Source organism: Macaca mulatta, chromosome 11 (assembly GCF_049350105.2).
Source record: "Macaca mulatta isolate MMU2019108-1 chromosome 11, T2T-MMU8v2.0, whole genome shotgun sequence".
NCBI lineage: Eukaryota > Metazoa > Chordata > Mammalia > Primates > Cercopithecidae > Macaca > Macaca mulatta.
In genome coordinates this window covers 64,068,087-64,081,545 of record NC_133416.1, presented here as the reverse complement: position 1 = coordinate 64,081,545, position 13,459 = coordinate 64,068,087, and the positions used below count along the sequence as shown (strand labels likewise).

Sequence of the window (13,459 nt, the reverse complement as noted above, 5' to 3'; positions counted from 1 at the left end):
GAGCCTGACCGTGCCCTAGTTTTCTGATGAGTGATTGGTATTCTAAGGTGCTGAGCAGGATGAGGAAACTCAGGCTCAGAGAGGGATTTCCACCTAATCTGCCTGGAAACCATGTGTAGCTACCCAATAAGGTCTTTCTATGTTCAGAAGGTCACGGACCAGGGGTGTTGGAGTAGGAGATTTGTAGAGACAGTTTTGACCCCTGTACTTACAGTAGAGGGATGTGTTTTCCATGGAGAGTGTGTGTGGGCAGCTGTATGTGAGCCTGTGTGGGCTCTGTGTGTGTTCCTGTGTGAATATATGTGTGTGCTCCTTCATGGACACAGCACGCATGTAGTGGGCACAGCAAGGCAGAGAGAAATCAGGAGACTAGGGACACATTGCCAAGTGATAATATCTTCCTACTGGGCAGGACGTGGGGTGTGCAAAGGTGTGCATGAGTACTGCAGAAGCAGTTCAAAGAGCAGAGAAGTGGGGCCAGAATAAATATGTTGCAGAAAGACAGTCATCAGGGAGGAAAGTGAGGACTCTGACCAAAATGCCTGAGGGTTTCCCTGCCTACCACAGCCCTCTGTGTTCTTAAATCCTCCTGTGTCAACAGAGGCCGGACTCTGGGTTCCCCCACAGCCTGTCTGTGTCTGTCCTCTGCAAAGCCATGTGGCTCTACCTGGCAGTTTTCGTGGGCCTGTACTACCTTCTGCATTGGTACTGGGAGAGGCAGGTGCTGAGCCACCTGAGAGATAAGTATGTGTTCATCACGGGCTGTGACTCTGGCTTCGGGAAACTGCTGGCCAGACAGCTGGACGCACGAGGCTTGCGGGTGCTGGCTGCGTGTCTGACAGAGAAAGGAGCTGAGCAGCTGAGGGGCCAGACTTCAGACAGGCTGGAGACGGTGACCCTGGATGTCACCAAGACAGAGAGTGTTGCTGCAGCTGCCCAGTGGGTGAAGGAATGCGTGGGGGAAAGAGGTAACCACCCAGATTTCTCAAGTCTGTCTGTGTCTTCCCTCTGTTTGAAGGGACCACCTCCTGTCTGCTCCCTGGGAAGATTTCTACAGTGTCTTTCCAGGTTGAAGTGACAGTAGCTTTCTAGTATTTCTCACTAATCAGGCTGGCCTGAGCCCCATCTCTTTCCAATCCTTAACCTATCCCGACATTGGAGGTGTATAGTCTTGGGGAGAGTTTGCCCTAATGAGATTTTCTCTCCAGAATTCTCTCTATCCTCTCCCTCCTGTCTAAGCAGAAGTCATGGATTGTTTGATGCTGAGAGCCTGGGTTAGAGATCTGGAGACTTGCTGGAGCATGGTTGAGAAGGGAGCACGGGGCTGCAAGGTTGCACGGAGGCTGTAGCTGTGCTGGAGCCAGGCTTGTGTTCCCAGCACTTTACCTTGTTCTTGCTAGGGCCTATCAGCATCCACCAAGAGCTACAACTATCTCCATCTTCAGAGGAGGGTATCAGCATAAGGACTGCTTAAGGAAAGCAGAACTAGTAAGGGATTACTTTTTCTTTCTTTCTTCTTTTCACTACACTAATTCATCTGTCTTATTACAGGGGAAGAAAGAAACATGGATTTATTTTATGTAACAATAAATGCAGAACATGATCTTTGTTGAAAATACTGAAAAGAATAAAGATAAAAACAAAAGTTTCCCTGAAATTGTCATCCACATGGAAGTCCTTTTTACAATTATATATATTTAGGATTTTATATTTTGTTCTTAGTTCTCTGGAGAAGATGAACATTTTCTGACCATAATGACCGTTTTTATAAAATTGTATTTAATTATTTAGAGTACTGTATCCTTCCAATAGCCTTACCTATGTAATCCATACTGAGTGGTTGAATATGAAATTCCTTCCTGCTTTTCATCATCATAAATGTCATCTTGGTGGACTTTTATTGGCCAGCATCTCTGTAAGTGTGAGTATTGATTGGATTCTTAAAACTGAGATGTCTGGGTGGAGGAATCTGCATTTGCATCAGGGCAGGGCCTGTTATTGAGCAGGGGATGGATTCTTATGCCTAGGCCAACCCTTCCAGATCAACAACTGCCAACCCCTGCCCGGACTCAAGGGACCCTGTGCTCCTGCCCCCTGGTTCTGTGGGTTGAAAACTCTATTGACTTGAAGTCTTGGGGATTGTGTATTTGCATCTTCCAGAGAGATTTTCCCAGAGCTGAGTGAACTTGGGACTGATGGAAGGATGAAGAGTGGGCTTCTGATGCAGTAGGAGGAGAGGGTGACATTTTCTGGGGCAGAGGGTGGAGTCTGTGTACTGAGTGGGGTGATGCAACCTCGCCTTCTTCCCAAAGCCTGTGCATTGGAATTCCCCAGTGCTTTCTATAAAAATGTTACTGGATATTGATGCAGGATGTTTCAAGACCAGTGCCCTGAGATCAAACACAGGATGTTCTCCAAGTTCCCCCAAGCCTAGGATTTCAGGTCTGTCTTTTTCTGTCTTTCCTCTCTCCCTCACTCTCCCCCTCTCATGTCTCTTATTCCATGAACAGATGGTTGCGGAACACTCACTATATAAGCTGTTAGCATACCTGAAAATGCAGGTGAATGTCTGTAACATCGACAGCATTCATGTTTAACTAACCAAACATTGGTCTTCATGTTTCCAGATATGGACAATAGTTCTTTAACATGATTTCATGCAATCCTTAAATAGAGGTAATAGCTTATTGTCTTTCAGGCAATGGGCTGGGCTCTGAAGAGTAAATGGAAAAAGAACTGGGTTCCATGGCCCACCAGCTGCTGAATGTCCAGCCCCCACCCCTGCAGATACTGTGGTGCTTGTTTTACCCTCCTTCCCATCCCACACCTGTCATTCTGCCTTCACTTTATTGGGATGTGAGTTGCATCCTAACTGTCCACCTGCACAGGCACAACACAGTGATGCTCTCTCATCTTCCCACTGTCCCAGGACTCTGGGGCCTGGTGAATAATGCTGGCATCTCCTTGCCTGTGGCCCCCAATGAGTTGCTGACCAAGCAGGACTTTGTGACGGTACTGGACGTGAACTTGTTGGGGGTGATCGACGTGACTCTGAGCCTGCTGCCCTTAGTGAGGAAGGCCAGGGGCCGTGTGGTCAATGTCTCCAGTATCTGTGGCCGGGTGTCACTTTTTGGTGGAGGCTATTGCATCTCCAAGTACGGCGTGGAAGCCTTCTCTGACTCCCTCAGGTATGGGTCTGGGACGGGGCCCGCCCTAGTCTTCCTGCTCCTGTGTTTGTGGGGAAGTCTTTTCCAGGGAGTTCCTTGAATCCCAGCCTGTAAGGCCCTTTCATGAGATCCCTCTCTGTCTTCATGTGGGGCACCCTCATCTTCCGCTTTCTGGATTGGGCTGGCCATTCACTGGGAAGCACCTTCCTGAGTGCTGGGTGGCAGGAGGGGCCTCAGGTCAGAGAGTTTCTTGAATGATACCTCTTCCCTAGATGGATCTCCTGGTCAGAAACTGCCAGAGGCAGAACTGGACCTGGACCTTTGGCTTCTGATCCTGCCAAGAGGAACACAGTACTGAGGTGCCCAAGCCCAGGACAGGAGAATACTGTGTATCAATGACTAATCCCAGGGAAGGACCCTAAACACTTCTTCCCATTGCACCTTGGTATTGGAGCCACAAAGGCAGGCCAGGCAGTCAGCACTGGATGGAAGAATGCTTTGCACCCTAGAGAAGGAGCAGAGAAAGATCAGTACAACAGTGTGTGTTGGTCCCCTGGCCAGGGAGGCTTTCCCGGCAGCTGACAATGGGCATGTGGCTTGCTCACACCCCTCTCTTGCTGTAGTAGATGGACCCCGACCCCTCCTACCTGGAATCTGAAATACTTGTAAAGCTGGGGCATGCCTTAGTGCCACAGAGACACACATGCTCATGCAGATGCAGGAGCACTCACTGAGTCAGAAACAGGGAAAGATATTTCCACACCAGGAGATGGGTGCCTGGCTTTGGGGCTCTTCCTCTCTAGGGAGAGAAATGCTTCAAGCGCTGAGGCCATTCCTTCGTGGCTCTCTGGAGCCCAAAGACAGCATGCAGAAGATGGCCTTTCTTAGCAGAATTCATGTCCAGAGCCCCTTTGACAATGGGTAGAGCATCTGAGTCCACACAACAGACGCTTTAGGCCCTCGTCTAAGTGGACAAAAATTCGTCCTTAATCAACAACAAGGTTTTGTCTGTGACCTGAAACTTGATACCTGAGAGAGGGACAAGAGATCTAGAATCAACTGCCAACGCTTATAAGGTTGGTTACCAAGTCAACCTTGCTGGCCATGGTACCCACCTGAGTTGGGGAGAGTCGTGGAGATTCTGTCTGAGCTGGGGATTGAGAACTCCACCTGGCAGCCTGGTAAGGAAGGCTGTGAAGGGTTCCTGGATGAAGGAATGCCATCAGCCCAGGCCCAGGGTGAGCATTAGTGACCTGCATGTACTGCAGAGTCCTCTTGTGGTGAAGGTCAAGGCCAGGCCTGGTGGGGGATGCTGGGCAGGTGGGCATAGGTGGGCTCCTTGATGGCCTGTGGGTCCTGAACAGGAGCTGTGCTTTATGCTGTTGGGAGTGGAACCCCCCAAAAAAGGGATTTGCTCCTTGGTCTAATCAGCTTCTAGACACCCACTGACTGCAGGAAGCCCAGTGGCTGAAAGTGGGGAGCCAGACTGAAGACAGATGCTTCTTAGAGGACAGCTGCCATCACCCAGCTCAGAGGCCAGGGAGATTCCTGGGGCAGGAAAAGGAGGGAGGGGACTGAGGTCTGGAGAGGAGGCAAAATGTAGGAATTCTGGTGATCCATTGGATGTGAAGGACATAAGAGGAGACAGCACTATGGTGCTGCCTTGCTTTGGAATTGGTAGGATTTAGGGCTAAAAAGCTCAGGTATGTAAAATATGGAAACCCCATACAGAGGGAATGATTCCATCATAACTATGACCCCTTGATTGCTGGAAAATAAATATTCCAAGCTTTCTATCTCACCCGTTGTCCTCATATGTTGTGCTATCATAGTTTTACTTTTATTGTTTGTGTTTTACCTTCCATGACCCCTGAAATCTTTCCCCTCTGCTTCTCTTTCTTGCAGGAGGGAACTATCCTACTTTGGGGTGAAAGTGGCTATGATTGAGCCTGGCTATTTCAAGACTGCTGTGACCAGTAAAGAGAGATTCTTAAAGAGCTTCCTGGAGATTTGGGACCGGTCCAGCCCAGAGGTCAAGCAGATCTATGGCGAGAAGTTTGTTGCATCCTGTGAGTAAGCTGTGGAGAGTGGGGAGAGAAGCAAACCCTCATGTGGAATCCCTGGTCCACCATTGGTGTCTGAAGACCATTAGAGTTTGATCTCCAGGCTCTTCCTTACCCACAAAGTGGAGACCTTTAGCCCCATTTCCATGATGGGTACTATGTGGTCAACTGGTCATGAAAAGCAAGTATCCAGGCTTCTCAGAACTTGGGACCAGTGTCTATCTGAACCCAATATCGTTATTGAGGAGCAAAGTGAAGCCAGAAAGGGAGGCATTGGTAACTGATAACAAGCTGGCATTAGAGATAGCTGATTTACATGTGCTGAGACTTCTGTGGGAGGAGACCATCATTTATGCAGTCCAGATATTCCTGAAGAGAGACAAACATGACTTAGTGTGGAACACTTGTTACTTTCCCATGGATGGGCTCCAACTCAGGGAATTTGGATAAAAGAGATTTGAGACAATGCTTGACTAGGGGTTGTGGGGTGGCATGAGTTCTTAGACCCTTTCCACTCTAAGTTGAATCCAAAGCAGGAGCGGTTACAGGTGGAAATACACATGGGTCATTTCTCATTCTTAACAGGTAAGAAATCAGCTGAACAATTGGAGCAGACTTGCACACAGGATTTGTCCTTGGTGACCAACTGCATGGAGCATGCGCTGATTGCCTGCCACCCCCGCACTCGCTACTCAGCCGGCTGGGATGCTAAGCTTCTCTACCTCCCCATGAGCTACATGCCCACCTTCCTGGTGGATGCCATTATCTACTGGGGTTCTCCAAGCCCGGCCAAGGCTCTATGAAGCCAAGGATCAGGTGCATGGTTGCATGGATTTGGGGTGTGCTATGAGGGGTGATGTATCCTTGGGAAAGAAATAAAGTGGAGGGAGGCTGTTGTCAGGTCAGTAGGGCACTGATCTCACTTTCTTCACTACCTCCTGTCCATGATTCTCCTGGGAGATAATTCTGCTCTCTGAAGATGTTGGTAGGAAAGTTTCAAGTTAAGCAGCTGAGAAACAGGAACCAAATAGTGCTCCTGGGCGCATTGTCACCTTAGGTGGCCACTCAAGGGTCCAAGCCTCTTGTGCTAACAACTGGGGTGGGTGTGAGCAGGGGGAAGGAGCCTCAGCACATGCCATTACCTCCTGCTTCCTTATCAGGCTGTGTGTTAATTCTGGGCCAGTCTGGGCCATGGGGTGGAAATGGCTTGGGAGATGTGAGGGGACCCATTCTCTGAAGATCCCTGTATACATGGTGTTGGGACCGGGAGCGCAACCATTACGTGGCCCCATAGGCCTCACGAGTCATCCCAGCAGCAGTGGCTGGAAGGTGGTGTCCTCAGTAGGGATCTGTGCAGAAGACAAATAAATCAGTTTTTTATTTGTCTTGAAAGCATGCACTTCCTTTGATTGTTTTGATGTTGAAAAAGTTGATAGTTTCACCCATGTGCAGTGATTTGAATGTTCTTGTGAAGTTACACTTGGATACCAGACACATGAGATTGCAATCCCTCTCTGAGTCTGGGTTCCCGCCTTTGCTCAGGACCCAGAATCACTCCATCCAGAAATCCAGGTCACTGTCAGCCTCTCTAGGACTACAAGTCGAAGGCAGAAAAGAGTGAGCAGGAATAGATCTCCTAATATTGGAATTCTCTGCTAGAAGGAGAACAAGATCCCAACAGGGAAGTCTGATCTTAGAGGCAAAGAAGGGGGAAAGAAGGAATGGGGATGGGAACTCCTAAGCTGCTGGGAGGGAGGAATGGAGTGACTTACACAGTGGGTGTCAGAGTTTTTACCCTTTCACTCCTGAAGATGCCCTTTCCCTAGATTTGGGTGGCCTTGGGGAGCAGTGGGAGGAAGAGGCGTGTGCCTTCCTGAATATCAGGGGATGAGCGGCATGGCCTGAGAATGGATTTGAAGAGAGAAGTTGGACTATCCCTGCCCTCTCCCGTCCCTTCTTGCCACCAAGGTGAGGGGCAATTGTTGTCTTTCCAAGGGTCCTGGAGTAGACTTGGGTAACAGAAATAGATCCAAGGACAAGCCAGCAAGGTGACCTCAACAGCCATATTGACAGACAGGCCCCAGATCCCCTCCCTGGGGCAACTGAAGCCTCCTCCCCTCACCTGTGGCCTCTCTGTGGCCCTTAGTGACTGACCTTCACTTCAAAGTCATTGCACTTTCCCTGTGCCATCACTCAGGTCCCCCACCATGTCCCATCACACCCACTACTCCAGTGACAGGGAGTGAGAGTCACTGCTAGACTCATCTTTCGTATTTTCCCTCCCTTTGTTGAGCCCCTGCTGTGTGCTGGACAGAAATTCCCTTGAATGACCTGGTCCTCATCCTCAGTGTCTAGTTTTCTGATGATGTCGCAAGTGTGGACTCAACACAGAAAGCATTAGGGGAAAGGGTGCAGATTCCTGGACTCAGCACAAATGGTAGATGAGGTAACTCCCCAGGTTTCTCATTTTTCTTTCTTCAGGGTAAAAGTCTAGGGTATGGGGCCTCTAGGAAGCCCCATGTTGTTTAACAAATCAGTGTTTATTGTAGAAACAGAGATTGAGGTCAGATGTTGCTGGGCCACTGAATTTAAAACACGCAATGAAACCTGGCACAGGGATTCATGCCCATAATCCTAGCACTTTGTAGGCTGAGGGGGGTGGATCACCTGAGCTCAGGAGTTAGGGACCAGCCTGGGCAACATGGTGAAACCTGATCTCTATTAAAAATACAAAAAATTAGCTGAGTGTGTTGGTGTATGCTACTTGGGAGGCTGAGGTAGGTGGATCACTTGAGCCTGGGAGACAAAGCTTGCAGTGAGCTGAGATTGTGCCACTGTACTCCAACCTGGGTGATAGAGTGAGACCCCATCTCAAAAAAACAAAACAAAACAAAACAAAAAACAACGAACAAACACACAAACAAAACACACACACTGAGGAGCAGTTGGAGATAAATGGTGGAGTAGAAGGCTTCACGGATCATTCTCTCTTCCCCACCTCACACCAGGACACCAAGTTAACAACTATCTCTGGCCGGGCGCAGTGGCTCACGACTGTAATCCCAGCACTTTGGGAGGCCAAAGCGGGTGGATCATCTGAGGTCAGGAGTTCGAGACCAGCCTGTCCGACATGGTGAAACCTCGTCTCTACTAAAAATACAAAAAAATCAGCCGGGTGTGGTGGTGGGCACCTGTAACCCCAGCTACTTGGGAGGCTGAGGCAGGAGAATCGCTTGAACCCGGGAGGCGGATGTTGCAGTGAGCCAAGATCGCACCATTGCACTCCAGCCTGGACAAGAGCAAAACTCCGTCTCAAAAAAGAAAAAACCACAAACAAACAAAAACAAACAAAACAACTATCTCTGCATCAAAAAACATGTTCATAAGAACCAACAATCAGGTGAAAACTCTTTAACCTGGTTTCAACCTCATACTGCTGAAAGAGGCACTGAAGAGGTAGAAAAATAATAGTTGTGAATCACAGACACTACTGCTCTCCAAACCCTGGCAGTGGAGGCATGGTGCTGAAAGCCTCTCTGGGTGCTGCGGGAGGGAGAACACAGCAATTGTGAGGCACTGAACTCAGTGCTATCCTGTTAGAGCAGAAAGAAAACCCAGACCAAACTCATTTGATGCCCATCCTTGGAAGGAGCATTTAAACCAGCCCTAGCCACGGGAGAATCACCGATCCTAGCAATCCTGACTTGAGTGCTGGAAAACCTCAATACCAGGGGCTACAACACTACATGTCTCCAAATAAACTTAAATGGCAGTCTAGGCCATAAGAGCTGCAACTCATAGGCAAGGCCTAGTGCCACAGGGGAATCTCTGATCACAGCAGAACTGACTTGAGTGCCCGCAAACCTTGCCACCAAGGGCTACCATGCTCTGTGTCTCCAAGTAAACTTGAAAAGGAAGTCTAGGCCATAGGGACTGCCCCTCATAGGCTATGGGAAGTGCAGTAATAGGCCCAGAGGCACTGGATTAGGGGACAGGTGACATACTGAGACACAAGCTGGGGCAGCAAAGGGGAATATTGACATCACCTCTCCCCTGACCCCAGGCTGCACAGCTTGAGGTTCCAAAGGAGACCCCTTTCTTCCACTTGAGGAGAGGAGAGGGAAGAAGAGTGGGAAGGATTTCATAATGCATCTTGGATACCAGCTCAGCCACAGCAAGATAGGGCAATGATCAGAATCAGGAGGCCCCCATTTCAATTTCTAGCTCCCATATGACATTTCTAGACAGACCCTGGGCAAGAATGCAACCCAGTGCTTTCAAAGAAAGGACCCAGTGCTGGCAGCATTCAACACCTGCCATCTGGAGAGACCTTGGGCCCCAAATAACCAGCATTGATAGCCAGGTACTACATCAAGGGCCTTGGGTGAGCCTCTGAGACTTGCTGGCTTCAGGTAAGATTTGGGACATTCCCAGCTCTGGTGGCTATGGAGAGAGATGCCTTCTGTTTGAGATAAGTGAAAGGAAAAGTAATGGAGACTTTGTCTTGCACGTTAGGTGCCAGCACGGCCACAGTGGAGTGGAGCACCAAGTGGACTATTGCGGTTTGTGATTCCAGGACTTGACTCTTGGATGGCATTTTCTGGACCCGCCCTGGTCCAATAGGGAGCCCACTAATATGAATGGTGTGTCCCAGGCCAGGCAGCATTCACCACAAGATGACTTAAGAGACCTTGGGCTTTAAGGGAATATAGATGGGAGTCTAGTGGTACTCCATGTGGCCTGGGGTGATGGTGACTGTGAGGTCAGGCTCCTCTGTCTTTCGACAAGGAAGAGAAGAGTGGGAAGGATTTGTTGTGTGGTGTGAGTGCCAGCTCAGCAGTAATCCAGTAGAATACCAGGTACATTTCTAAGGTTTTAGACTCTAGCCCTTGATTCCTGCACAGCACTTCTAGAACCACACAGAGACTGGGGGAACTCACTGCTCTGACAGAAGGACACAGGCGTAACTATCTTTGCTACCTGCTGATAGTAGATCCCTTGGGCCTTAAGCAAACATAGGCAGTAGCCAGGGACTTGTTACAGCAGGCCTTGGTTGAGACCCAGCACTGTGGTGGCTTCAAGTCTGACCCAATGCAGTCATAGTGGTGGTGTCACATGGGTGCTTGTGTCACTCCACCCCGAGCTTTAGATATCTCAGAACAAACACACAGAATTACTCTGTATATATGGAAGAAAGTAAGGGAAGAGAACAAGAGTCTCTGCATGATAATCCAGAGAATTCTCTCAGATCTTGTCCCAAACATCAGGGTGGTACCTCTACGAGGTTCTGCAAGAACCATAGCATTACTGGGTGTGGGGTGCCCCCTAGAGCAGATACAGCTTAGATCACAACACTCAAGTCTTTCCAAATATTTGGTAAGCCTTACAAGGATGGCTAACAAATAAGCCCAGAGAGTGAAGACTACAATAAATACATAACTCTTCATTGCCCAGATACCAAAGAACATCTACTAGCATCAACACCATACAGGAAAACACGACCTCACCAAATGAAGTAAATAAGGGACCAGGGACCAATCCTGGAGAAACAGATATGTGACCTTTCAAACAGAAAATTTTAAATAGCTGTGTTGAGGAAACGCAAGGAAATTCAAGGTAATATAGAGAAGAAATTTAGAATTCTATCAGAAAAAATTAACAGAGAGATTGAAATAATTAGAAAGAATCATGCAGAAATTCTGGAGCTGAAAAATCCAATTGGCATACTCCAAAATGCATCAGAATTCCCTTAACAGCAGAAGTGATAAAGCAGAAGAAAGAATTAGTGAACTTGAAGACAGGCCAGTTGAAAAAACATAGAGGGGATAAAAGAAAAAAATAATAAAAGGCAATGAAGCATGCCTTCAGGATCTAGAAAATAGACTTAAAAGGGCAATTCTAAGAGTTATTGGCCTTAACAAGGAGGTAGAGAAAGAGAATAGGGGTAGAAAGTTTATTCAAAGGGATAATAACAGAGGACTTCCCAAACCTAGAGAAACATATCGATATGCAAGTACAGGAAGGTAATAGAACACCAAGCAGATTTAACCCAAAGAAGATAATAATCAGACTCCCAAAGGCCAAGGGTAGGGATGGGACCCTAAAGGCAGCATGGTGGCCCTCTTCTCATAGTTCTGCTAGGCAGTGCCCCAGCACCCCATATTTCCCTTCCACACTGTCCTAGCAGAGGTTCTCCATGAGAGACTCGCCCGTGCAGCAAACTTCTGCCTGGACATCCAGGCGTTTGCATACATGCTCTGAAATCTAGCCAGAGGTTCCCAAACCCCAATTTTTAAAAATTATACTTTATGTTCTAGGGTACATGTGCAGAATGTACAGGTTTGTTACATATGTATACATGTGCCATGTTAGTGTCCTGCACCCATTAACTCATCATTTACATTGGGTTATCTCCTAATGCTATCCCTCCCCCTTCCCCCCAACCCACAACTGGCCCTGGTGTGTGATATTCCCCTTCCTGTGTCCAAGTGATCTCATTGTTCAATTCCCACCTATGAGTGAGAACATGCAGTGTTTGGTTTTCTGTTCTTACGATAGTTTGCTGAGAAGGATGGTTTCCAGCTGCATCCATGTCCCTATAAAGGATACGAACTCATCCTTTTTTATGGCTGCATAGTATTCCATGGTGTATATGTGCCACATTTTCTAAATCCAGTCTGTCATTGATGGACATTTGCCAAACCTGAATTCTTCACTTCTGTGCACTGGCAGGCTCAACACCATGTGGAAGCTGCCAAGGCTTGAAGTTTGCACCCTCTGAAGCCATGGCCCAAACTCTACATTGGCCCATTTCAGCCATGGCTGGAGCAACTGGGATGCAGGGCACCAAGTCCCCAGGCTGCATACAGCACGGAGACCCTGGGCCTGGCCCATAAGACCACTTTTTCCTCCTAGGCCTCCTGGCCTATGATGGGAGGGACTTCCGTGAAGACCTCTGACATGCCCTGAAGACATTTTGCCCCTTGTCTTGGGGATTAACATTTGGCTTCTTGTTCCTTATGCAAATTTCTGTAGCCAGCTTGGATTTCTCCTCAGAAAATGAGATTTTCTTTTCTGTTGCATTGTCAGGCTGCACATTTTCTGAACTTTTATCATCTTTTTTGCTTTTAAAACTGAATGCCTTTAACAGCACCCAAATCACCTCTTGAATGCTTTGCTGCTTAGAAATTTCTTCTGCCAGATACACTAAATCATCTCTCTCAAGTTCAGAGTTCCACAGATCTCTAGGGCAGGGGCAAAATGCCACCAGTCTCTTTGCTAAAATGTAATGAATCACTTTCCTCCTGTTCCAAACAATCCAAACAAGTTCCTCATCTCCATCTGAGAGAACCTCAGCCTGGATTTCATTGTCCATGTCCTTGTCAGCATTTTGATCAAAGCCATTCAACAAGTCTCTAGAAAGTACCAAACTTTCCCACATTTTCTTGTCTTCTTCTGAGCCCTCCAAACTGTTCCAACCTCTTCCTGTTTCCCAGTTCCAAAGTGGCTTCCACATTTTGGGTGGCCTTAGAGAACAGTGGCAGGAAAAGGCAGGCACCTTCCTGGAGGCCGGGGATGAGAGGCATGACCTGAGAGTGGATTTGAAGAGGAAAGTTACCCTGCCCTCTCCCAGCCCTTCTTGCCACCGAGATAAGGAGTAATTGTTTTCTTTCTAAGGATGTTGGAATATCCTCAGGTCACAGAAATAGACCTAAGGATGAGCCAGCAAGGAGATGTCAATAGGCACTGACAGGCCCCATGTCCCTTCTCTGGGGTAACTGAGGCCTCTGCCCCTCACCTGTGCCTTCTGTGGCCCTCAGTGACTGGCCCTCACGTAAAAGTCATTCCACTTTCCTTGTGCCATCTCTCAGGTCCTCCACCATATCCCAACACACCAACTCCTCCAGTGGCAGGGAATGAAAGTCACTTCTGGGCTCGTCTTTTACTTTATGCTACCCTTTGTTGAGTCCCTGCTGTGTGCTGGACAGAAATTTCCTTGAATTGCCATTGTTTCCAGGGACCCCAGCTGTCAATGTCTTCAGTGTTCTGATGATCTTGCAAGTGTGGACTCAACACAGGAAGCATTAGGAGAGAGGGGTACAGATTCCTGGTCTCAGTATAAATTTTATTTTGTAAGTACCTTCCCAGGCATCTGTTTTCTTTCTTCAGGATGAAAATCTAGCATATGGAGCCTTTAGGGAACCCTATGTTGTTGAACAAATTGGTGTT

General features: G+C 48.1%; 1 protein-coding gene across 3 annotated transcripts; it reads left to right on the top strand.

The window, feature by feature from the left end:
- Positions 1-215: 215 nt before the first annotated feature.
- Positions 216-6,622, top strand: RDH16 (retinol dehydrogenase 16). Of its 3 annotated transcripts, none has more exons than XM_077952941.1 (5): positions 216-968; positions 2,930-3,188; positions 3,440-3,526; positions 5,073-5,236; positions 5,816-6,622. In XM_077952941.1, exons 1-5 carry the CDS (start codon positions 656-658, stop codon positions 6,031-6,033), a joined length of 1,041 nt encoding a protein of 346 aa, XP_077809067.1. In that variant the 5' UTR covers positions 216-655; the 3' UTR covers positions 6,034-6,622.
- The last annotated feature ends 6,837 nt before the right edge of the window (positions 6,623-13,459 follow it).